The 25,548-nt window shown below is 45.4% G+C and overlaps 2 protein-coding genes and 1 long non-coding RNA gene across 6 annotated transcripts in view; 2 read left to right on the top strand and 1 right to left on the bottom strand.

The window, feature by feature from the left end:
- On the bottom strand, positions 1-23,431 carry LOC130363142 (hemoglobin heart muscle subunit alpha-type-like). 3 transcript variants are annotated; one of them, XM_056568545.1, is made up of 4 exons: positions 9,956-9,980; positions 2,929-3,083; positions 885-1,089; positions 1-188 (listed from the first exon to the last, which is right to left on the bottom strand). In XM_056568545.1, exons 2-4 carry the CDS (start codon positions 3,063-3,065, stop codon positions 78-80), a joined length of 453 nt encoding a protein of 150 aa, XP_056424520.1. In that variant the 5' UTR covers positions 3,066-3,083; positions 9,956-9,980; the 3' UTR covers positions 1-77. The 3 variants fall into 3 exon arrangements, with proteins under 3 accessions (XP_056424520.1, XP_056424519.1, XP_056424521.1); XM_056568544.1 differs by lacking the exons at positions 2,929-3,083; positions 9,956-9,980 and adding an exon at positions 23,283-23,431; XM_056568546.1 differs by lacking the exon at positions 2,929-3,083 and having other exon boundaries at positions 9,956-10,028.
- Positions 14,936-25,548, top strand: part of LOC130363143 (hemoglobin heart muscle subunit alpha-type-like) — a 32,763-nt gene continuing 22,150 nt past the window's right edge. The window contains exons 1-2 of the mRNA XM_056568554.1: positions 14,936-15,020; positions 16,058-16,160. Coding sequence (XP_056424529.1) covers positions 16,144-16,160 — 17 coding nt within the window. The 5' untranslated portion in view covers positions 14,936-15,020; positions 16,058-16,143. The remainder of the gene's footprint in view (positions 15,021-16,057; positions 16,161-25,548) is intronic.
- On the top strand, positions 21,312-24,243 carry LOC130363144 (uncharacterized). Of its 2 annotated transcripts, none has more exons than XR_008891738.1 (3): positions 21,312-21,448; positions 23,041-23,721; positions 23,939-24,242. It is a non-coding gene; the product is annotated as an uncharacterized LOC130363144 (long non-coding RNA). The 2 variants fall into 2 exon arrangements; XR_008891739.1 differs by lacking the exon at positions 21,312-21,448 and adding an exon at positions 21,741-21,808 and having other exon boundaries at positions 23,939-24,243.

Below are 25,548 nucleotides of genomic sequence, written 5' to 3'. Positions count from 1 at the left end.
GCAAATATTTATTATACGAATCATGACAGAACATAGATATTCCTGGTACACATCCTCCTGGTCTTCAGCTTCTTCATTTAGGCCTCAATCAGGTTTTTAGCAACTTCATTGAGGAACTTCTCACAGGCAGAGCTGTCGGCTGTAGAGCAATGCTTGACTATGACCGGCACCAGAGACGTACACAGGAGCTGGGGAGAGTAGATAGACCGTCAGTACCCACTAAAGTCAGGAAACATGTTCCCCTATAGGGTCATCGGTAGAGATTAGCGAATTTACAGCGAAACTCTCTCGGCAGTTACTGACTTTATCCTGCATAAATTAGTTCAGCTTTCAGGTGCTCCGGTGGGCTGGAAAATGTGGATACAGTCCTAGGAGGAGTCTCCAGCCTCCAGAGCACCTGAAAGCTGAACTAATTTATGCAGGATAAAGTCATCAACTGCAGAGCCGTGAGGTTCATGACGAACCGAATCACTAACTTTGCTCATCTCTAGTCATAGGATCAGAAACAAGTACAGTCTATGCTTCCTGTTCTAGAATTCTACTGGACCAGACTGATCTCTAGAACCTAGGTCTCCAAACTGGACTTCCAGATTTTGCAAAATTTGGAGGGCCACATTTTTGGAGTCTAGAGACACCTGCAGATCCTCTTTATACTGGTCTTTTACCAATAGGTGCTGTAAGATTTTGGAAAATTTGGTTTGGAAAGTTACCGTAAACATGCCTGGGATACTCCAAGCAAATACACAAGGGAAACAAGGACTATACAATTGTTTGCCATCAAGCTCCGATTTTGTCCCCAATGATGGACATCGAACCTTCCTGCCATAGGTGGCCATGTTTCCCTAATCCTGTGCAACTCTAAGAAAAACCTCCCCGCTCCTCACCTTGATGGTGTCCACATTGAGTTTCAGCTTTGTCGTGTGCAGCTCCCGGAGTTTGGCCAAGTTCTCATGAAGATTTCCGTAGTTCTTCAGTGCATCATAAGTGGCGTCCATGATCTTCCCTCCATGTGTCTTCAGATCCAGACTGCCGGGAGTCACGTCCATATGACTGAAGTAGGACTTTGTGTCTGGATGGTCCTTGAAGAGACTGAAGGAAGGGAAGAGTTAGGGAGAAGTTACTGAGATTTAGGGGTAAAACCCATCTGGAGTCTATGGCTGGATTAGAGATCACCAGGTATTAAGATTAAGATACCAGGTATGAAACATCAATGGTGACTTCACCTTATCGTTGATATATATTTAATTTTTGATAATTTACGGAAGCTGTGTTTATTGCATGCATGGTGGTATGCGATATTGGACAAAGACCTTCACATGTTTGATATCGATTATGATCATGATTGGGACTTGACAGTAATTACATTGACAATTTATTTTAATTTATTATTTTATTTATTTACTTTTCCACATATACTAATATATATATGTGTGTGGGTGTGTTTTCCACACACACACACACACACACACACACGTGTATATCCTTCTGCCATACTTTACTACATGATTGTAGTCAAACATATATTACAATAATATCTATTAATCATGCACTTAGTCTTGGATCAAAATATCCATATTATATATAATAATACACATAGACGCATAGTTAATTTATGTTATATTAATTTAAATATTATTACTTTGAGTATATGTAGCATTAGTATGAATTATTTTGATACTCTTGCATTTATTTCAACTACTGATCACACATGGGTGTGCGTGTGTGTGTACACGTGCACATACATACATGTCCCTATATATATCTATTCACTTTTCTTTATTCATCCACTTATTATCCATAAATATATATTTTCTATCCCTCATTTTTACATTATTTATGCATTTATTCTTTATCATTTATATTACATTTTTAAATTTTTTGTTCATTTTTTTTTATTTTTCATATTATTTTATGTATACATATATGTATATATATTGTGCATTTTTTATTCATTACTTACGTAATAATATTTTTCATGTATTATCTATCTATCTATACACACACACACTGTTTATTCCCAATTATCTATTCTACATACAATGTCTATATCATGTGACGGGCCCGTTCATCGACCATCATCATGCATGTATATTACAGTTTTATTATTGATTCTAAACTGTGTTAAATACATTGCTATGTACTTACCTGGTGTCCTGACATACGGGGTGCGCATGCGCTAAGGTACAATAAAGTTTCTAACAACATGTGATCACATGACGCCTCACGTGACCGGCCGGTCACGTGGGACGCACTTACTGCCGGATGCGGCATTATCGCGCATGACAGCCAATATCAAGGAGAAGAGATCATGTGATCACTAGGTGGTCACATGATTTGCACTTCTCGTGACGCACGCATAGCGGAAGTGGAAGTCCACGCCGGCTCCACTACACACAGCGTGACTGACCCTTGACGTACTCACCTGACAGGCATTACTTGGTTTATTATGCTGATATATAAGACCCTAAGGGCAGGTGGACTACAACACCCCTGAGGAAGTCACAAACGGTGACGGAACGCGTGGGGCTTAGGGGTCCCGTCCCGCCATTTACTATTTCGGCTCCTTTGTTCTGTGGTTGCTATGCACTGGTGATATGAATCTATATTTTTTTCTTTGCACATTGTGTATTTCATTTCATTTGGTGTTAAGTTTATTTGATTTGGTGAAAAGATTAATGTTGCATGTGTATTATCTTATCAGTTAGCACCACTACCTGAGCCATTATATCGTATCACAGAGGGACGGGACTTTGGTGAGAAGGGGGTTCATGGCCCCTCTCCCATGTTGTAGAGGTTGCTCGATTGAGAGCTTTTTAAGTGATTTTAGCCCTTTTTGTCTTTTTTGCAATTTTTATGTGATACCTAATAAAATTTGTTATATATATGAATATTGATCTTGTGGTGTGCACTCTTTACAGTAATTCTTACCCTTGTATAGCAAGTTTTTTGCTTACTGAGCAGTAGCACCCATTGTATGATTTGGTGAGCCCCCCTCTTTTTGTACTAATTGGATTAGTCACAGCTCGAAGGTCAGATGGAGTTATGGGGTGAATGAAAGAAGGCATTATAATCCCTGTGTGTAACTGGTGGAGAGGAGACAAACCAAGACAGGAATTAAAAATGTTAGGGTTTTAAATGGGCCATGCAGGATCAGTAAGAAAATTTAGGTTGGATGTGGTATTGCAGCTCAGTTCTATTGAAGTCAGAGGAGCCAGGTTGTAAAACCACCTCAGGACAGATTTAGCGCTGTTTATTCCATTGCTGGATAATCCCTTTAAAGGGGTACTCCGGTAAAAAAAAAAAAAAAAAAAAAATCTCAAATCAACTGGTGCCAGAGTGTTAGATTTTTCAATTACTTCTATTTAAAAATCTTAATCCTCCTACTTAGCTGCTGTATGCTCCACAGGAAGTTGTGCAGTTCTTTTGTGACCACAGTGCTCTCTGCTGCCACCTCTGTCCATGTAAGGAACTGTCCATAATAGGAGCAAATGCCCATAGCAAAACTCTCCTGCTCTGGACAGTTCTGACATGGACAGGGGTGTCAGGCAGAAAATACATTTAAAAAGAATATAGCTGCTGTATGCTCCACAGGAAGTTAAGTGGAAGGATTAAGATCTTTAAATAGAAGTAATTTACAAATCTGTATAACACCGTTGATTTGAAATAAATTCCAATGGAGTACCCCTTTAACCCCTTAAGGACCAGGCCATTTTATACCTTAAGGACCGGAGCGTTTTTTGCAATTCTGACCACTGTCACTTTAAACATTAATAACTCTGGAATGCTTTTACTTATCATTCTGATTCTGAGATTGTTTTTTCGTGACATATTCTACTTTAACTTAGTGGTAAAATTTTATGGTAACTTGCATCCTTTCTTGGTGAAAAATCCCAAAATTTGATGAAAAAAATGAAAATTTTGAATTTTTCTAACTTTGAAGCTCTCTGCTTGTAAGGAAAATGGATATTCAAAATAAGACATTTTTGGGTTCACATATACAATATGTCTACTTTATGTTTGCATCATAAAATTTATGAGTTTTTACTTTTGGAAGACACCAGAGGGCTTCAAAGTTCAGCAGCAATTTGGAAATTTTTCACAAAATTTTCAAACTCGCTATTTTTCATGGACCAGTTCAGGTTTGAAGTGGATTTGAAGGGTCTTCATATTAGAAATACCCCATAAATGACCCCATTATAAAAACTACACCCCCCAAAGTATTCAAAATGACATTCAATAAGTGTATTAACCCTTTAGGTGTTTCACAGGAATAGCAGAAAAGTGAAGGAGAAAATTCACAATCTTCATTTTTTACACTCGCATGTTCTTGTAGACCCAATTTTTGAATTTTTGCAAATTTTTACTTGTATTTGAAACCAAATTTCTCTTGAGTAAGCACATACCTCATATGTCTATGTTAATTGTTCAGCGGGCGCAGTAGAGGGCTCAGAAGGGAAGGAGCGTCAAATTGTTTTTGGGGGGCATGTCACCTTTAGGAAGCCCCTATGGTGCCAGGACAGCAAAAAAAAAAAAACCACATGGCATACCATTTTGGAAACTAGACCCCTCAGGGAACGTAACAAGGGGTAAAGTGAACCTTAATACCCCACAGGTGATTCACGACTTTTGCATATGTAAAAAAAAAAAAAAATGTTTTACCTAAAATGCTTGGTTTCCCAAAAATGTTACATTTTTAAAAAGGATAATAGCAGAAAATATCCCCCAAAATTTGAAGCCCAATTTCTCCCGATTCAGAAAACACCCCATAGGGGGGTGAAAATTGCTCTGCTGGCGCACTACAGGTCTCAGAAGAGAAGGAGTCACATTTGGCTTTTTGAAAGCAAATTTTGCTCTGGGGGCATGCCGCATTTAGGAAGCCCCTATGGTGCCAGAACCGCAAAAAAAAAACCACATGGCATACCATTTTGGAAACCAGACCCCTTGGGGGAACGTAAAAAGGGGTAAAGTGAACCTTAATACCCTACAGGTGTTTCACGACATCCAGTTGTTGCAAAACTACAACTCCCAGCATGTACGGTCTATCAGTGCATGCTGGGAGTTGCATTTTTGCAACAGCTGGAGACACAGGTTGTGAAACACCGAGTTTGACAACAAACTCAGTGTTTTGCAACCAGTGTGCCTTCAGCTGTTGCAAAAGCTACAACCCCCAGCATGTACGGACAGCGGAAGGGCATGCTGGGTGTTGTAGTTATGCAACAGCTGGAGGCATACTACTTTGGCTGGGGATGCTGGGGATTGTAGTTATGCAACAGCTGGAGACACACTGGTTTGCTACTTAACTTAGTGTGCCTTCAGCTGTTGCAAAACTACAACTCTCTGCAGTCACCGACAGCCAACAGGCATGCTGGGAGTTGTAGTTATGCAACCAGCAGATGCACCACTACAACTCCCAGCATGCACTTTAGCTGTTGGTGCAAGCTGGGAGTTGTAGTTACACAACAGCTGAAGGTACACTTTTCCATACAAAAAAATGTGCCTCCAGCTGTTGCAAAACTACAGCTCCCAGCATGCCCTTTTTGCATGCTGGGAGCTGTTGCTAAACAACAGCAGGAGGCTGTCACTCACCTCCTGCTGCTGCTTGATCGCCGCACAGGTCAGTCCCGCCGCCGCCGTCGCTCCTGGGGCCCCGATCCCAACATTAACGCCGGGGATCGGGGTCCCCAGCACCAGGGGTGCACGTCCCGCACCCGCTCACATCCTCCGGAAGAGGGGCGGAGCGGGTGCGGGAGTGACACCCGCAGCAGGCGCCCTGATTCGTCGGCCGGTAATCCGGCCGACGAATCAGGGCGATCGTGAGGTGGCACCAGTGCCACCTCACCCCTGCAGGCTCTGGCTGTTCGGGGCCGTCTCTGACTGGAGACCCGATTGACCCAGAATCGCCGCAGATCGCTGGACTGAATTGTCCAGCGATCTGCGGCCATCGCCGACACGGGGGGGCATAATGACCCCCCTGGGCGATATGCCGCGATGCCTGCTGAACGATTTCAGCAGGCATCGGGCACCGGCTCCCCTCCGGCTAGCGGCGGGGGGCCGGGAATGGACAGGACGTACTCCTACGTCCTCGGTCCTTAAGGACTCGGAAATGGGGGCGTAGGAGTACGTCCATTGTCCTTAAGGGGTTAAAATCAGTTCAACTTTGTCCTGTGTCTGCAACACAAGTCTATAGAGGGGAGGAGGGAGCTTTGCCCACCAGCTCTGGGAGAACTGCAGATTATAAATGAAGCCTTTACAGCAGAAGTCTGCTAAGAATCACAGTATACAAGTTACATAATTGGTAGAAATAGTGCCGCTCCTGATGTATACACAACAATTTTAGGGGAACCCTTAACCTAAGTACCCCCCAATTTAAAATGTACCTTTTATTAATTCGTTTAAAATGTAAACTGTAATATACATAATTGTGTGATTCTACAAGTTGATGTAATGACACCACCACTAACTTTAAAACCACAGTTGCCACCGGACTCGACTCCTGTGCTTGTCTTTTATAAGCTCTTGAATACTACAGAGTGAGCATTTTGATAGCTCAATCTCCTACCTATTGGGAGCCGGTGGCTACTGCTTATTAAAATCACCAAAAATTAGCCAGCCCTTCCAACGTTTCACTGGCACCCCAGCTTCGTCAGGAAAGTATGGTGGCTAAAATTGTTGTGAGTAGATTGACCCTAGTACCTCATTTTGGGGTTTTGTTGTTTAGCTCCTGATGTATACACACAGGGAGGCCTATCCTGAGAAGTCACCCAAAATGCTTTAAATGGGCACTAACTAAGTTTTTACTTGCTGTAGAGACTTGTCAGAAATGGTCAGTCAGGGTTTCAGTGTTCTGCACACAACAACCTAATGTAAGTCAATAGGACCATCTTGGTCAGCTGCATTTTCCCAGCTAGTTGGTTAGGATCTGAACACTCAAACCCCAAACAGTTAACACTTTAGGAAATCACACATTTTTATATTTCCAGAAACCTGCCTAAATAACTAAAAAATGTAAAGTGCCTGTTACATTAAAAGAGATTAAAAAATTATATATTTTATATATAATTTTTAATGTAACAGGCACTTTACATTTTAGTTATTTAGGCAGATTTCTGGAATAATTTATAGTACAGTACTTCTGCAAGAGTAGGCATGAAGATGATGTTTTTTTGTATACCAGAAATTTTTTTTTTTTTTTTTTTTAATAAATTCCCATGTGTGTCTAATATTGGGAAAAGGAAGAGCACTCATTTTCTAGATCCCATGTTTTTTTTAACTATTTAAAAAGGGTACTCCAACCCCAAGACATGTTGTCCCCTATCCAGAGGATAGGGGGAAATGTTGTCTGATCATTGGGGTCCGACTGCTGCAATCCCAGCCATCACACACCCTTCCATAGACATGAATGGAGGAACATGACAAACAGAAGGCCCAGACTTCCATGTTCATAAAAACCACAGCACCAGCCCAGCAGTCATAGGGGTCCCAGTAGCCAGACCCCCCCCCCCCTATTCTTTGGAAAGGGGTGTACCATGCTAGGGGCACAGTACCCCTTTAAGTTTTAGCCTTCAGACAGCTAACCAGGTAACACCCATACATCATGGGGTATTCATAAGAAACTAAAGGGGACATGAAACCCACACCCCATGTGATCATACACCAATACCTGATCCATCACCATAAGAGGGAAAAACCCCTCACCTGTCCATGGCTTCACCTCCAGCATCCTGAAATTTAGGTTTTATCTCCTCAAACACAGAGACCAAAGCTGCCTTCTCAGCATCTGATAGAGCCATGGTGTTATGTGATTCCTCTGCTCCTCACCGGACACAATGATCAATCTGACAGCCCAGACTCTATGAGCCCCTTTATATAGGTAGTAATGGGGGAGGATCATGTGACCAGCGCACCTGGGATCATACAGAATCCCCCCATAACCCGGCCTGGCTGACATCTCCCGGGACCGGAGTCTTCTCATAAACCAACACAAAACTATGAGGCTGGGTTCTCACAAACAAAATCTCTGGACCGGAATTCTAAGTTTAGTCAGTGACAATAGCCAGTGCTGGGACCACGTGGAATGCATTGCCATCCCTAAAGATGGCAAGGAATCTCTGGGGTGAACAGGGGGGATTTATTATTCTTTCTGGAAGCTGTCTTTGTTCTATATTTCTCACACATTTTGCGCCAACACATTGCGACTTATGATTTAAAGCACAACCTCTAAAGTGCTCTGGTTTAGAACACTTTCGGTTTGGCCTTTTGCAGTGGGCATGAATCTACTACCTACGTCTTTTTTACGTTGTTGCATTTTTTTGGCGCAAGGAGATCTGCCATGGCGCAAATCCACACCAAGGCAGACCACACCTGAGAAACTTACGGCACACATCAAGATAATGTTTCACTGGGGGGGGGGTATAGTTGTTGCGTGATTTGTTTCCACACTTTTTTGGAGGCAGTGGTTTGGTGCCATTGCAGCATAGCAACCAAATGCAGTGAGACACTATGGAACAATGACATCAAAGCATCACCCCAAATAAAGGCGGAGAAAAAACACTTATCTACGTCACTTTTTTGTAAATTCCACCCTGCCTTAATCGTATCCATCATGGTCCCATTGCTGTATGCAGAAACACTGTCACTGCGCTATTGTGTACTGCAGAAAAAAATGATCCGTTATGGTTATGGTTAAGTTATGGTCAGTTTTTTATATAATATAAGGCTCAGTTCATACTATGTTTCTACCCGCATTAATCGTATCTGTCGGTGTGCTGCCGAAAATGTGGAAACATACTGGTAATGAGAGCAGCGGACTCCATTCACATCTATGGCTGAACGGAGTCACCTGGTGACTTATTTTGTGACGTATGCGCTATTTTATGCGCTATTTTGATGTGGGCTGTTGTACCTTTAAAATGGTGCAAATGTCCCAAAAGAATCACTAGGGGTGACTCCGTTAGGCCATAGAAGTGAATGGGTCCGCTGCTCCCATTAACAGTATATGTAAAAAATCAGTTTTTTTCAGTGGGGGTACCTACAGATACGATTAATGGGGCAAGAACATAAAGGGAGATTTATCTAAACCTGCGTAGAGGAAGAGTGGTGCAGTTTCCCATAGCAACCAATCAGATCACTTCTTTCATTTTTTCAGAGGCCTATTTTAAAAATAAAAAGAAGCGATCTGATTGGTTGCTATGGACAACTGCACCACCTTTGCTCTACACAGGTTTTGATAAATCTCCCCCATAGTGTGAACCTAGCCTAACGGGAGCAGTAACGTAGTGTACACCGACTCTAAAGAAAAAATATCTTCAATGGTTGTGGATGTGAGGACGGAGCCACAAAAAGGGAGGGGGACAAAGGGGCAGAATGACGCTCCTCATTACAGATCACACTACGTTTTGGCCCCCGTAAATCGTATCAGTCGGCATCCTGCCGAAAACGGGTTGCTGACATATCCTGTTAACGGGCGCAACGGACCCCATTTAATTCTGCTGCCGAATGGAGTCACCCCTAGTGACTCTGTTTGGGACATGTGCGCTATTTTAAGGGCACTCATGACAGGGACTGTTGGGCTTTTGAAATAGCGCACACGTCCCGAAAGGAGTGACTAGGTGACTTCTTTCGGCCATAGAATGAAATGGGGTGCGCTGCGGCCGTTAACAGTATACGTCAGCATCCCATTTTTGCGGGATGCATACGATTAACGGGGGAAAAGACTTAGTGTGTGTTCTGACCCTATGGGTCGGAGCACACTACCTTTTGGCCCCCGTTAATCGTATGCGTCAACATCCCCCTGAAAACAGATGCTGACGTCAACATCCCACCAAAAATGGGATTTCGATGTAGACTGTAAACTGCCGCGGACCCCATTCACTTTTATGGCCATTCCATTTTTGATTGGATGCCGATGGATAAGACTAATGGGAGCAGTAACATAGTGTGAACTGATCCTAACTACCACAGAAGCTCAGCACAGTCCGTGACTCCTCCCACACCGATCACATGTTCACACATGTCATACAGGCCCTTGAGCATTTGTAGATATATCCAGCGTCCTGTTCCATGTATTTATTACCCAGTTAACGAATTAATTCAATGTATCGGGAGTGGAAGGGGGTAGAAACTTTATTAGGGGGGTTGGGAGGTATTCCTCACCCTACTGTAACACTTCTCTCAAGAAGAAACATGTTGGTTCATGAGCATAGGTAAAGGACGACATGATGTCTATATGTAAAGCCAGCTCAAAGAGTGTGTCCCCCCCCCCCCCCATGAATGGAATGGTTCAGTCTGTGGACGGTTGGCGGGTGTCTTCTCTCCTCATGTTCACCCAAGACGCCGTCCATCCATCCAAATCACATTATGTGATAGCGGGGGAGGGGGTTCAGGGTGCAGATGTTGTTACCCTAGGGGCAGATGGTATTAACTCCTTGTGTTCGCGACGCCAGGGCGTGGTTTAGCCTTAACCACCCAAAGGTATACCGTTGGATCCTGGGCTAGGCACGGGGGCAATAAAGACTCCGACGCAAATGTCAGGAATAGCTTCTGACCAGCAAAGTATCCTGCACACTGGGACAGGAGAAAACAATAGACATACTTGCTATAGACATGGGTGGACTGGAAAATATACAAAGCTACAGTCCTAATCTAGACATGGACATTGAACTAGACTAATTTAGCAATAGTGTACTGACTATACTGGACTATGTGTGGTACATAACTTTTATTTATTTTATCGAGAGTTAATCTTTGTACCTCGCTGGGAGTTGTCCTTGGGTTGACCTGGATAAGGACACTGTACACTTTAGCCATTTCTGTACAAACATATTATACACATTTTATTACAGTATACCAACATATATTTTTTTTAACTTGTGCTAAAATTATAGACAAAATATATTACTTTGATATATACAGACTTTCTTTGCAACGCTCTACAGTTCAGGTACTTTTTGGAGTTCTCAGTAAAAGGCCACGGCTAAAAGCCGGGCAGGAACACTTACGCAGGTAATTACAAGTGAACTTCTTGACAAGTCCGTCAGGCACTTTTCTTAAATGTTTCAAAACCTTAAGCAACAATAATTTCTGAACACAGTTAGTCCCACAACTCAACAGTAGTAATCTTTACTGAGGCCTGGCAACTTTCAATCCCAACCTCGACGGCCACCTTGCTTCCTAGGCTAAGCCATGTACCTAGGACCACGAGACTGTGCCCCCTCCATGGGGCTGACATGAGCATCCCTCGACACATGGGACAAACTGGATTCAGTGATGGTCGGGCTCATGGTGACCACCACTTGAACAGCAGCAGCTTGCGCCACTGGGGGATCACGTGTAGGTGCCTATTGGGACGGCCAAACCTCCTCCTCAGTAGGAGTAGGCTGAGGTGCTTTAGTTGGTGCCCATTGGTTAGGCCAAACCTCCTTGACCACAGGAGTAGACCTGGGCATATCTGTGGAAGACCCTTGATAGAGATATCTGGGGTCTATCGCAGGTGACTAAGGATACCATTCCTCTTGGACGACCTTCCCCTTGAAGCTTGGCGGCAGGAGACCAAATGGATAGAGTCCCAATCTTCAGAAGGGAAACAAGCGAAGGGGATTTGCGTAGAATTCTTGGACCTGGTGGTAGCTGCTGCCCATTCCCCTCGCAGGCTCTTTACAGGGGTGTATTCTACAATCTCCCCGCTCTCTAGGGAGTGTAGAGGTGAAAGGAGGTAGTCTCTCTTCTCCGCTCTCCTGGATAGAATAGTAACACCATGGTGGCAGTCCATAAATGTGCCATACCCCCTCACTCCGTCAAACTTGACGACTGTAGCTCTTCGCCATTCTAGAGGTGGCTCTCCCTCTTGGGTTTGTTCTAGCCTTCTGATAAGGCCTCAAGGCTCTTCGTGTCCTGTTGCTGGACTTGTCATACTTCATACGGCATAACTTTAGGGCCATACTTCCTTCTCCTCTGCACCCTTAACTCTTCCATTATGGCAGCCACTTCGACCTCATGTTTTGGCCTTTTCAGCCTGGGCTGCTTGGACGGGAGGATGGGACTTCCCGGGCAGGGGTAGGAGATGGTCCCTCATGAACTGGACTAATGCTGGTTCATCGCTGAATAACCACTTGGGTAGCGGTGGTGACTGGGGCCATGCTGTTGGCTGTTTGACCTGGGGCACTGGCTCTGGACTGTGGGTAGATGGAGGGGTAGAAAACGTGGCCTTGGCCAAGGGAATTAATTCCGACTCCTCCGTGTAGATCTCCGTCCAGGATCCCCAGGTCGGGTGGTGGGGTGACAGGCTCTCTTGAAGACTTCGGCGTACCTTCCGCCGGGTTTGCAGGCCAGTCTCCGTCGTCCTCGGGCAGCGGGACTTGATAGCAGGCCTCCTCGGCCCCAAGGGACATCTTCTGAAGACGGTCCACTAACTCCTGGAACATGTGTGCTTTGGCCGCGGCGACACTCCAGGTCTCCGACGCCATCTTGGGACTCTCTACTCGCATAGTCTGCTGCGCATCCGCCATCTTCTTGCTCTCACCAGGAACTTCTGCAAGACTGAAGAGGTCAAGCTCCGCTCCGCTTCTATTCGCTCCGCGTCTCCAGCAAAATGGCCGCCGGCCAGAACTTCGTCATCAGCAGGGCCTAGGACTTGAAGTGACTCGGCTGTACATCCTCTTCATCTGCCCCCCCCCTAGCAACCAGGGGCGGACCTTTCAAGTTCCACTTGGGACTAGGAACTGCGACTTGACTTCCACACCCGGCAGCGGGATGCTGGCCATGGCGGTATCCTTTCGCGTGCTTTTCTTCCAACAGATTAACCCTTTCAAGTATGACGGCAGACATCTTGGCACGTAACATTGCTTCAGTATGAATTTTGCACATAATGTTCACAACTTCAGAGTTTTCCTCGATAGCAGTCTTTTCTTCACCTCCCCCTCTATTTCACAAGCGCCTAGAGTAAAACACTTTCCACAGACAAAGTCTCGTACACTTTCTGGCACGAACTTTACTCACATCGACATGCGATTTTCTTGCAGACAATACTGGACACAGTTCAGACCATGGGGAGGACATGTGGCATATGGTACACACCCATATCCTGTTTGTGACACCAAAAGTTTTGGTGGTGGCGGCGGGGTGTGGTGCAGGATATATGTTGTTACCCTAGGGGCAGATGGTTTTAACCCCTTGTTTTCATGACACTAGGGCGTGGTTTAACCTTAACCACCCAAAAGGTATACAGCTGGATCCTGGGCTAGGCACCGACACCAAGTTACAGACAACGGTAGCTTTACTGAGGGTAGACAGTTGTCACAGTCTATGCCGTACAGCCAGGGCCCAAGAAAGTGACCAGTGACACAGATGTAATGTCCCAGTACAGAACATGGTTCTACACTACTCTAAGGCCCTGACAGGTTGAGTCCCTCAGTGATCTGGGGGCTCTCCTGCAGTGTCTCCCCTGCTGTTCCTGTAATGTCCTTTATTATAATGGGATTGTAGACAGTGTCCTAATGTATAGCTAGTCTAAAGGACCTGTGAGATGTCTGAAGGACCAGTGGAATGTCACATGTTATGTTATGTTGTCACATGATTTTACCCAGAGACCCCCAGCTTAACCTATGACCTGCAGCTTGTCCAATGGGCTTTGGCTCAGCCCCCCCCCCCCCCCATATAAGGGGGCGGCCATTACAATTCTCCCTCTTCTCTGAGACTCTTCTTTACTGAGACCGCAAAGCTGCATTCATTCCAGTCATAGTCAAAAGTCTATGTCTGCTGTCACTACCCATAGTCAAGTCCAATCTAAAGTCTAGCCTCAAGATAATTATCTAAAGTCAATTACAAGTCTAATTGGTCCCAGCAAGGTGCGAGGTTCTTCTGTGTTCCTGACCACCTTTCTGGGAATCTGGCTTAGCTGTGAAGATATTACCATCTATCTGAACTCAGTAAAGCCTCCGTTCAACCATAACTGGTTGTGGACTCTCCTTTCACTACCTAGCCATTGGAATAGCGTAGATACAGTTCGTGTGGTTCCGGTACCCAAAAACCACTCTGGCGTCACGAACATTGGGGGTTAGCAACACCTTGCCCAGGGGGTTAATACCATCTTGCCCCTCCACCTACACCGCTACACCCCGTGGTCCCACCATACACCGTGGGTCACCACACAGAGACCTCGCAGGTTTGCTGGGACTTGCAGCAGACTTGACTTGAGGCTTCCACTCCTCTGGACACACACTATAGGCATAACTTGACAAGACTGGACCTCAGCATAAAGAGAGATCAGAGCTCAAAGAGAGTGATGCTAGGTCCACCCAGGGTATATATGGGGTCATACAACTCGTAGATGAAGAGATGGCACGGCTCAGTATTGCAATGTAGTATAGTCAAGTGCGGAGTAATAGTGGCTAGTCGGACAGTCTTCCTATCCAGTACATGAGTTGATGGCGGTGCTAGGATACAATATATAGCAGATATCAATGTACCAAGCACCTCCTAGGAGGCCGGATGAAGCACTAACTAGTGCGAAAGCACCGATTGTTTGCCTCTGAGCACCATGCAAGTCTGCTGCCTAAGTCCCCGGTCGTTCCCGGTATGAGGAGCATCGAGTTGTGTATCCTGTGGTGAGTGTGGATATTTGTTTTTCCAAGTCTTTATTACTTGATACATATATGGGGTCCAGGCCCATCGCTACAGGATAGGCAAACCAAGCAATTGCTTGGGGCCCCGAGCTGGCTGGGGGGCCCCGAGCAGAGCCAGTGCTTGCCCGTCCTGTAGCAACGGTGCAATTCCACCCATCACCAGGGCCGGACAAATGCCTGACATTTTTTTTTAAATAAACTCACTTGCAGCTTTGGAGTTCTTCTCACCTCACCACAATCACGCTCCCCCCACCCCCGCTGCACTTGGTATCTTCCCTCAGCCCCGGACTCTTCTCTCAGCCTTCAGCCGTCTGAGCAGGAGTAGGTGGAGGAGGGAGGGGAGCACAGAGCTGTGAGGAAAGGAGACCGCAGAGGCTGTGTACAAAATGGGGCCTGACTACAGTAGGTGTCCCTGCTGTATATATATGTGTATAAGCCTGTGCGTGTGTTTGGATATATAGATATATATGTGTAGAAGCAGGTGTGTGGATATATATATATATATATATATATATATATATGTGTGTATAAGCGTGTGTGTGGATATATATATGTGTGTACATATGTGTATGTCTATGTACTGTGCCTGTGTGTGTGTGTGTGTTACTTCTGTGGATGACTATATGTAAAGTGCATGTGTGTATCTATATCAGTGTTTCCCAACCAGGGTGCCTCCAGTTGTTGCAAAACTACAACTCCCAGCATGCCCGGACAGCCAAAGGCTGTAGTTTTGCATCCTCTGTAGGCATCCTGGTTGGGAAACACTGATCTGTGTGTGTATGAAGCATGTACAGTATGTAATGTGTACAGTATGTGTGTGTGTATGATGCATGTACAGTATGTAATGTGTACAGTATGTGTGTGTGTATGATGCATGTACAGTATGTAATGTGTACAGTATGTGTGTATGATGCATGTACAGTATGTAATGTGTACAGTATATGTGTGTGTGTATGATGTGTGTACAGTATGTAATGTGTACAGTATATGTGTGTGTGTATAATGCATGTACAGTATGTAATGTGTACAGTGTGTGTGTATGATGCATGTACAGTATGTAATGTGTACAGTATGTGTGTGTATGATGCATGTACAGTATGTAATGTGTACAGTATGTGTGTGTATGATGCATGTACAGTATGTAATGTGTACAGTATGTGTGTATGATGCATGTACAGTATGTAATGTGTACAGTATGTGTGTGTGTGTATGATGCATGTACAGTATGTAATGTGTACAGTGTGTGTGTTTGATGCATGTACAGTATGTAATGTGTACAGTGTGTTGTGTGTGTGTATATAATGCATGCAGTGGCGGATCGGGGGGGGGGGGGAACGGGGCAATTGCCCCCAACCCCCCAGATAAATTTCCCCATCACTATTAAGAACATCCCTATTAAGGACATACCATGCCCCTGTTAACCCTCTCGGCCCTCGCAGGGACCGCCGGGAGGTAGCGCACGGCGGGACGTCCGTGCGTGCGCCCATTGGAAAGCAACGCGGAGAAGTGGAGCAGCGAACAGGACATGCGCTGGCCAGCATGGTAAGTGACCAGCGGCACATCAGCTTCAGTGCTCCGACCAGTGGTCGGAGCACTGAAGTAGGGCAGTAAACAGCCATACAGCCTCCAGCCATACACTGTATGGCTGGAGGCTGTATGTCTGTGGGGGAACATACTGCACCTAATGTGGAGACCATACTGCCCCTAATGTGGGGGAACTATACTGCACCTAATGTGGGGGAACTATACTGCACCTAATGTTGGGTAAACTATACTGCCAACCTAATGTGGAGAACTATAATGCCAACCTAATGTGGAGAACTATACTGCACCTAATGTGGGGTAAACTATACTGCCAACCTAATGTGGAGAACTATACTGCACCTAATGTGGGGGAACTATACTGCACCTAATGTGGGGTGAACTATACTGCACCTAATGTGGGGGTACTATACTGCACCTAATGTGGGGGAACTATAGCCTAATGTGGGGAGAACTATACTGCACCTAATGTGGGGGAACTATAGCCTAATGTGGGGAGAACTATACTGCACCCAATGTGGAGAACTATACTGCAACCTAATGTGGGGAGAACTATACTGCACCTAATGTGGAGAACTATACTGCACCTAATGTGGGGGAACTATACTGCACCTAATGCGGGGGAACTATACTGCACCTAATGTGGAGAACTATACTGCACCTAATGTGGGGGAACTATACTGCACCTAATGTGGGGAACTATACTGCACCTAATGTGGGGAACTATACTGCACCTAATGTGGAGAACTATACTGCACCTAATGTGGGGGTACTATACTGCACCTAATGTGGGGGAACTATAGCCTAATGTGGGGAGAACTATACTGCACCTAATGTGGAAAACTATACTGCAACCTAATGTGGAGAGAACTATACTGCACCTAATGTGGAGAACTATACTGCACCTAATGTGGGGAACTATACTGCACCTAATGTGGGGGAACTACAGCCTAATGTGGGGGAAATGTACAGCACCTAATGTGGGGAACTATACTGCCTAATGTGGGGGAGCTATACTGCACCTAATGTGGTGGACTCTACTGCACCTAATTTGGGGAGCTATGCTGCACCTAATGTGGGGAACTATACTGCACATAATGTGGGGGACTATACTGCACCTAATGTGGGGGAACTATACTGCACCTAATGTGGGGAAAAGTATACTGCACCTAATGTGGGGGAACAATACTGCACCTAATGTGGGGAACTATACTGCACCTAATGTGGGGTAAACTATACTGCCAACCTAATGTGGAGAACTATAATGCCAACCTAATGTGGAGAACTATACTGCACCTAATGTGGGGTAAACTATACTGCCAACCTAATGTGGAGAACTATACTGCACCTAATGTGGGGGAACTATACTGCACCTAATGTGGGGTGAACTATACTGCACCTAATGTGGGGGTACTATACTGCACCTAATGTGGGGGAACTATAGCCTAATGTGGGGAGAACTATACTGCACCTAATGTGGGGGAACTATAGCCTAATGTGGGGAGAACTATACTGCACCCAATGTGGAGAACTATACTGCAACCTAATGTGGGGAGAACTATACTGCACCTAATGTGGAGAACTATACTGCACCTAATGTGGGGGAACTATACTGCACCTAATGCGGGGGAACTATACTGCACCTAATGTGGAGAACTATACTGCACCTAATGTGGGGGAACTATACTGCACCTAATGTGGGGAACTATACTGCACCTAATGTGGGGAACTATACTGCACCTAATGTGGAGAACTATACTGCACCTAATGTGGGGGTACTATACTGCACCTAATGTGGGGGAACTATAGCCTAATGTGGGGAGAACTATACTGCACCTAATGTGGAAAACTATACTGCAACCTAATGTGGAGAGAACTATACTGCACCTAATGTGGAGAACTATACTGCACCTAATGTGGGGAACTATACTGCACCTAATGTGGGGGAACTACAGCCTAATGTGGGGGAAATGTACAGCACCTAATGTGGGGAACTATACTGCCTAATGTGGGGGAGCTATACTGCACCTAATGTGGTGGACTCTACTGCACCTAATTTGGGGAGCTATGCTGCACCTAATGTGGGGAACTATACTGCACATAATGTGGGGGACTATACTGCACCTAATGTGGGGGAACTATACTGCACCTAATGTGGGGAAAAGTATACTGCACCTAATGTGGGGGAACAATACTGCACCTAATGTGGGGAACTATACTGCACCTAATGTGGGGGAACTATACTGCACCTAATGTGGCGGAACTACAGCCTAATGTGGGGGAAATGTACAGCACCTAATGTGGGGAACTATACTGCCTAATGTGGGGGAGCTATACTGCACCTAATGTGGTGGACTCTACTGCACCTAATTTGGGGAGCTATACTGCACCTAATGTGGGGAACTATACTGCACATAATGTGGGGGACTATACTGCACCTAATGTGGGGGAACTATACTGCACCTAATGTGGGGAAAACTATACTGCACCTAATGTGGGGGAACAATACTGCACCTAATGTGGGGAACTATACTGCACCTAATGTGGGGGAACTATACTGCACCTAATGTGGCGGAACTATACTGCACCTAATGTGGGGGAACACTGCTAGCCTAATGTGGGGAGAACTCTGCTGCACCTAATGTGGGGGGAACTCTGCTGCACCTAATGTGGGGGGAACTCTGCTGCACCAAACGTGGGGGGGAACTCTGCTGCACCAAACGTGGGGGGGGGAACTGTGCCGCACTTAACGTGGGGGGAACTGCGCCGCACCTAACGTGGGGGGAACTGTTCCGCACCTAATGTGGGGGGAACTGTGCCGCACCTAACGTGGGGGGAACTGTGCTGCACCTAACGTGGGGGGGGAACTGTGCTGCACCTAATGTGGGGGCCTCGTATCGACATTCGCTCACGTCGTGCTCCCAGAATTCAAGGGCCGGCGTTACTACGTCCTGATGCCGGCCCTAGAGCGTGACGTGCATGAACATCAAGGGGGGGGGGCCTCCATGTCCATTTTGCTTGGGGCCCCCAAATTCCTTCAAACAGCCCTGATGGGGTCAGCTGGTCACTAGTACTTCCTGGGTAACAATCACATGGTACATTTATTAAAGGTACAATACACAATATAATACATAACCTATTTATAAGGGGAAAACAACTGCAGGGGGCCCTGGGGACATTGAGGGATACTGCCTGACAGGTCAGGGAAGGTACGGAGGAAACATGATCCCGTACTGGGCCACCACAAATGGAGCAGACCTGTTTTATGAAGACAACAGAAGGAAAGGTCAGCTTCTCCTAATGCAAGCGCACGGCAATATCCACAAATGACAAGCAAGGAAGGGCAGGAACCAGCGCTGTAGAATCGTCAGATTTATTGGAGGTTAAAACACAGAGCAGGATAAAAACACATAGCGACACGCGGAAACAGCAGTGCTATGGTATGTGTTCTTATCCTGCTCTGTGCTTTAACCTCCAATAAATCTGAAGATTCTACAGCGCTTGTTCCTGACTTTCCTTGCTTGAGACCTGTTTTATCTTTGTTGTCCATAGCAACCAATCCCAGATTAACTTTTATTAGAAGTTTCCACACAACTTGTTATTTTTTAATGTCATATGAGGGGTTAATGGCGGACATAAGTGCGATTGCTGATGTCCGCCATTATGGCGCGTCCCTGGCTGCTGATAGTAGCCGGGACCTGCCGTGCATGATGCGAGCTAAGTCCCAGCACATCAGTATGTACTTTCACCTTTGATGTCCTTAAAGGGGTTTTCCAGGAAAAAACTTTTTTTTTTATGTATCAACTGGCTCCAGAAAGTTAAACAGATTTGTATATTACTTCTATTAAAAATTCTTCATCCTTCCAGTACTTATCAGCTGCTGAAGTTGAGTTGTTCTTTTCTGTCTAAGTGCTCTCTGAGGACACCTGTCTCGGGAACCGCCCAGTTTAGAAGCAAATCCCCATAGCAAAACCTCTTCTAATCTGTGCAGTTCCCGAGACAAGCAGAGATGTCAGCAGAGAGCACTGTTGCCAGACAGAAAACAACAACTCAACTTCAGCAGCTGATAATTATTGAAAGGACTAAGATTTTTTAATAGAAGTAATTTACAAATCTGTTTAACTTTCTGAAACCAGTTGATATAGAAAAAAAAAATTCCTGGAATACCCCTTACTTGGGTACTCCGGTGGAAAACTTTTTTTTTTTTTTAAATGAACTGGTGCCAGAAAGTTAATTTGTAAATTACTTCTATTAAAAAAATCTTAATCCTTCCAGTACTTTTTAGCAGCTGTATGCTACAGAGGAAATTTTTTACTTTTTGAATTTCTTTTTTGTCTTGTCCACAGTGCTCTCTGCTGACACCTCTGTCCGTGTCAGGAACTGTCCAGAGCAGCATAGGTTTGCAATGGGGATTTTCTCCTGCTTTGGACAGTTCCTGATACGGGCATCAGGTGTCAGCAGAGAGCACTGTGGACAAGACAAAAAATAAAATAAATAAATAAAGATTTTCCTCTGTAGCAAACAACTGCTAAAAAGTACTGAAAGGATTAAGATTTTTTTTAATAGAAGTAATTTACAAATCTACATACCAGTAATAAAGAAAAGGGGTCCGGCAACTCACAGTAAGACGCTAGCTGCTAATCGACACGAGGTCCGTCCATGGGGCAGGAGAAAGTGAGGGAAGCTCAGGAGGCGATTAAAGGGGTAGTCCAGTGGTGAAAAACGTATCCCCTATCCTAAGGATAGGGGATAAGTTTGACATCGCGGGGGGTCCGACCGCTGGGGCCCCCTGCGATCTCTCTGTACGGGGCCCCGGCTCTCCGCCGAGATAGCGGGTGTCGACCCCCGCACGAGGCGGCGGCCGACATGCCCCCTCAATACATCTCAATGGCAGAGCCGGAGATTGCCGAAGGCAGCGCTTCGGCTCTGCCATAGAGTTGTATTGAGGGGGCGTGTCGGCCGCCGCCTCGTGCGGAGGTCGACACGCCCCCTTCCCGTGGGCTCTCGGGGCTCCGTACAGGAGATCGCAGGGGGCCCCAGCGGTCGGACCCCCCGCGATCTGCAACTTATCCCCTATCCTTAAGATAGGGGATAAGTTGCTCACCACTGAGTCACCACTGGACTACTCCTTTAACCGGTTGATTTCGTGCACATGCACTTCATCCGGCCTCAGAGGCCGGATGAAGTGCATGTGCACGAAATCAACCAGTTAATCGCCTCCTGAGCTTCCCTCACTTTCTCCTGCCCCATGGACGGACCTCGTGTCGATTAGCAGCTAGCGTCTAAGGGTGGGTTCACACTACGTTTTCTCCCATACGGGAGCGCATACGGCAGGGGGGAGCTAAAACCTCGCGCTCCCGTATGCCTTCGTATGCGCTCCCGTGTGTCATTCATTTCAATGAGCCGGCCGGACCGGACCTCAAACCGTGGTTGACCACAGTTTTAGGTCCGGGGGAAAAGCGCATACGGCGCAAAAACGTTTCACTCCGGCCGGCTCATTGAAATGAATGACACACGGGAGCGCATACGGTGACATACGGGAGCGCGAGGTTTTAGCTCCCCCCTGCCGTATGCGCTCCCGTATGGGAGAAAACGTAGTGTGAACCCATCCTTACTGTGAGTTAACGGACCCCTTTTCTTTATTACTGGTATTTTTTGTACTGCATTTATTCTGTCCAGGCACCACTGTTACGCAGGACATTTTTCATGTATATGGACTACCACTATACACTTTCTTGGATAATTGTGGGACCTCTTATAGTTCTATTCATTGCATTTTTTTAATAGACCGTTAGGTGCCATAGCCACCATCTTTTTTCTACTTTATATTATTAATTTACAAATCTGTTTAACTTTCTGGCACCAGTCCATTAAAAAAAAAAAAAAAGAGTTTTCCACCGGAGTACCCCTTGAATTTAGCTATATGCAAAATTTGGACAATAACGCTATTGTGTTCCCTATAAAAAAAAAACGGATCTGTAAGGCTAGGTTCACACTGCATTCCTGCAGTGGATACGTCCTAAACTGAGTCACTAGGGGTTACTCCATTCGTCCATTCAAGTGAATGGGGTCTGCTGCTTTTGCCAACAGTATATGTCAGCACCCTGTTTTCGGAGGGATGCTGATGGATACGATTAATGGGGGCAGAAGCATAGAGGGGGGGGGGGATTTTTCAAAACCTGTGTACAGAAAGAATAGTGCAGTTGCCCATAGCAACCAATCAGATTGCTTCTTTCATTCACAGAAGCCTTTGCAAAATTGAAATAAAGCTATCTGATTGGTTGCTATGGGCAACTGCACCATTCCTCCTTTACACAGGTTTTGATAAATCTCCCTCAGTAGGTCTGTACCCTAATGGGGGCAGGAACGCAGTATGAACCTACACTACTGGAAACAGTGCAGCAGAGACAAAAACAAGTGTGAACCTTGCCTATCTAGTCCCAGGCTCCATGGGGGGGAGGGGAGATTTATCAAACCCTGTATAGAGGAAGAGCGGTGAAGTTGCCCATAGCAACCAATCAGATCGCTTCTTTCATTTGTAAATGGACCTCTGTAAAAAGAAAGAAGCAATCTGATTGGTTGCTATGGGCAACTGCACCGCTCTTCCTCTATACAGGGTTTGATAAATCTCCCCCACATCGTCTTCCTACCCTCATGATGCAGCTCAGGTGATCCCAAGTATGATCCCAGGTGTGCTGGTCACATGACTCCAGAATTTGTTATATAAAGGGTCATTGTATTGGGAGTGGTTGAGAAGTATTTATTTTTGGTTCATTTACACCCAAGATGTCTGATATTAAGAACACCATACGCCTCCTTGTAGACCCTGCCAAGAAAGACTCCCTTGGCCTGACATTTGTCGTTTTTGATGTCCTTGAAGGTTTGGCCGGGATTGACAGGTCTGAGGTTTTCTGCCTCCAGGATTTTCCCAAGCGGGGTCTATATGACATCACCTTCCACCAGGAGGACCGATGCCGCCATTTTCTTGACTGTTTACAGAACAACAAGAGGGGCCCCGTATTGAAACACATCAAGTTCTTCCCTTTGTTCGGCTTGCGGGAGAGGCCCATGATCGTCCACCTGTTCAACCCGTTTGCGGACATCGAGGTGGTGATGACTTACCTGGAAGAATACTGTGATTCCGTACGCGGTGGGGTGAAGCAAAAGAACCGCTGGGGCATATTTAACGGGAAGTACAAGTTGTGGGTTCGCCCGAAAGTTGACCCTGCTTGTGCTGCAGGTATAATGCACCCTCCTGCAAACTTTAACATTGCGGGTACGAGAGGGTATTTGGTGTATCCTGGGCAGCCGAGCTTCCGGAAGAAGCTCTCATCCTCCGGGTATTGTCCTTTCGAGAAGATCTGCCGAGATTGTGGTCAGCTATCTCATGACGGTGGGGACTATGGTGAATGTGACTTCTGTGGTCCTATGTTGGAAGGGTACCCAAGAGTTAAGAGGGAGGAGGCGGTGGTGGAGAATGAGGCTACAATGGAGGATAGGAAGAAGCTAAAGGCTTAAGAGGACCATTCGTCTAGGATAACTATTGCCAAGGTCCAAAAAGGTGCAAAATGTGTCCATTTATGTTTCTTCTCTGTGTAGGAACATAGCCTAAACCAGTGGGCTCCAAACTGTGGACCTCCAGCTGTTGCAACACCACCACTCCCAAACAGCCGTTGGCTGTCTGGACATGCTGGGAGTGGTGGTTTTGCAACAGCTGGAGTTTGCAGACCACTGGCCTAAACCTTGCCTCTGATTGAATTGTTCTTTTTGTCTTCTAGGTCCCGTAATTCCAAGTCCTTTAAATCTAGACCTAGACGTGGATCTCTCCGAAATCTGACAGATGGAAAATCCAGGACTTTCTTTTTAGTGATAAAATAATTTTTTCTTCCTTTAGTATGCCCGTGAGGGACTTTACAAAAGAAAACCAAGAGAGCAGCCATTGTGGTAGTGTTTACTGACTCTATTGGCGGCATTATGTGGTACCACGGGTGGTGTGGGGAAATCTCACTAGTGATGAGCGGCATAGGCCATATTCGAATTCGCAATATTTTGCGAATATTCGCGAAATTCGCATATTCATTCACATATTCGTTCTTTTTCCGCATATGCGAAAATATATGCGCATATTTGCGAATATTGAGCCCTCCCTTCTTAAATGGTATAGGGAACTGTGAAAACTACATTAAAGTGGTACTCCGGTGAAAACCTTTTTTCTTTTAAATCAACTGGTGACAGATTTGTAAATTACTTCTATTAAAAAATCTTAATCTTTCCAGTCCTTATTAGCTGCTGAATGCTACAGAGGAAATTCCTTTCTTTTTGGAACACTGATGACCTCACGACCACAGTGCTCTCTGCTGACATCTGTCCATTTTAGCAACCATGCATAGCATAATGTATGCTAAGGACAGCATGTTGGCTAAGTGGTTAGCACTGCTGACTTGCAGTGCTGGGGACTTGGGTTCAAATCCCACTAAGGAAAACAATAAATAAAGCATTATAATAGCGTCAGCAGAGAGAACTGTGCTCGTGATGTCATCAGAGAGCATTCCAAAAAGAAAAGAATTTCCTCTGTAGTATTCAGCAGCTAATAAGTACAGGAAGGATTATGTTTTTTTTTTTTTTTAATAGAAGTAATTTACAAATACGTTTAACTTTCTGCCACCAGTTGATTTAAAAGAAAAAAGGTTTTCACCGGAGTACCCCTTTAACTCTGATTTTTTTTTTTTGCCCATTGAAATCAATAGGCCCATTGCGGTCTATGGGGATCTCACAGCAGGACCGTTTTGGCAGCACAGTGGATGGGAGACCACCACAGGTTCAAGTCCCAGGGTGGGACAGAGTTTTACAGTGTTGTGGTTTAACTTTACTTTCCTGGAAATGCTGCTGAGTTGCCCATAGCAACCAACCAGATTGCTTCTTTCATTTTTCACAAAGCCTCTGCAAAATGAAGGAAGCGATCTGATTGGTTGCTATGGGCAACTCAGAAACTTTTCCTCTGGACAGGTTTTGATAAATCTCCCTCTATGGGGGAGATTCATCAAAAACTAGTGTAGAGGAAGAGTTGTGCAGTTGGTTGCTATGGGCAACTCAGCAGCTTTTCCAGGAAAGTAAAGTTAAACCACAACACTGTAACATTCTGCCCCACCCCGCAACTAAAACCTGTGGAGGTCTCCCATCCACTGTGCTGCCAAGGTCCTGCTTAGCTTACTAGTTTACATGCTGTGAGATCCCCATAGACCACAATGGGCCTATTGGTTTCAATGGGCAAAAAGTCAGAGTTAATGCAATAGTCACAGTTCTCTATACCATTAAATAAGGGAGAACTCAATATTCGTGAATATGCGCATACATTTTCGCATATACGCATACCATTTCGCATATGCGA

Source organism: Hyla sarda, chromosome 3, assembly GCF_029499605.1.
Source record: "Hyla sarda isolate aHylSar1 chromosome 3, aHylSar1.hap1, whole genome shotgun sequence".
Taxonomy (NCBI): domain Eukaryota; kingdom Metazoa; phylum Chordata; class Amphibia; order Anura; family Hylidae; genus Hyla; species Hyla sarda.
This window is presented reverse-complemented; position numbering and strand designations above follow the sequence as displayed.

Coding starts and splice junctions, on each gene's coding strand:
- LOC130363142 (XM_056568544.1), bottom strand. CDS start 23,431: ATGTTAAAGTTTGCAGGAGGGTGCATTATACCTGCAGCACAAGCAGGG. Junction 1,090..23,282: donor GAATCACAGTATTCTTCCAG/GTAAGTCATCAC, acceptor CCCTTCCTTCAG/TCTCTTCAAGGACCATCCAG. Junction 189..884: donor TCAATGTGGACACCATCAAG/GTGAGGAGCGGG, acceptor TACTCTCCCCAG/CTCCTGTGTACGTCTCTGGT.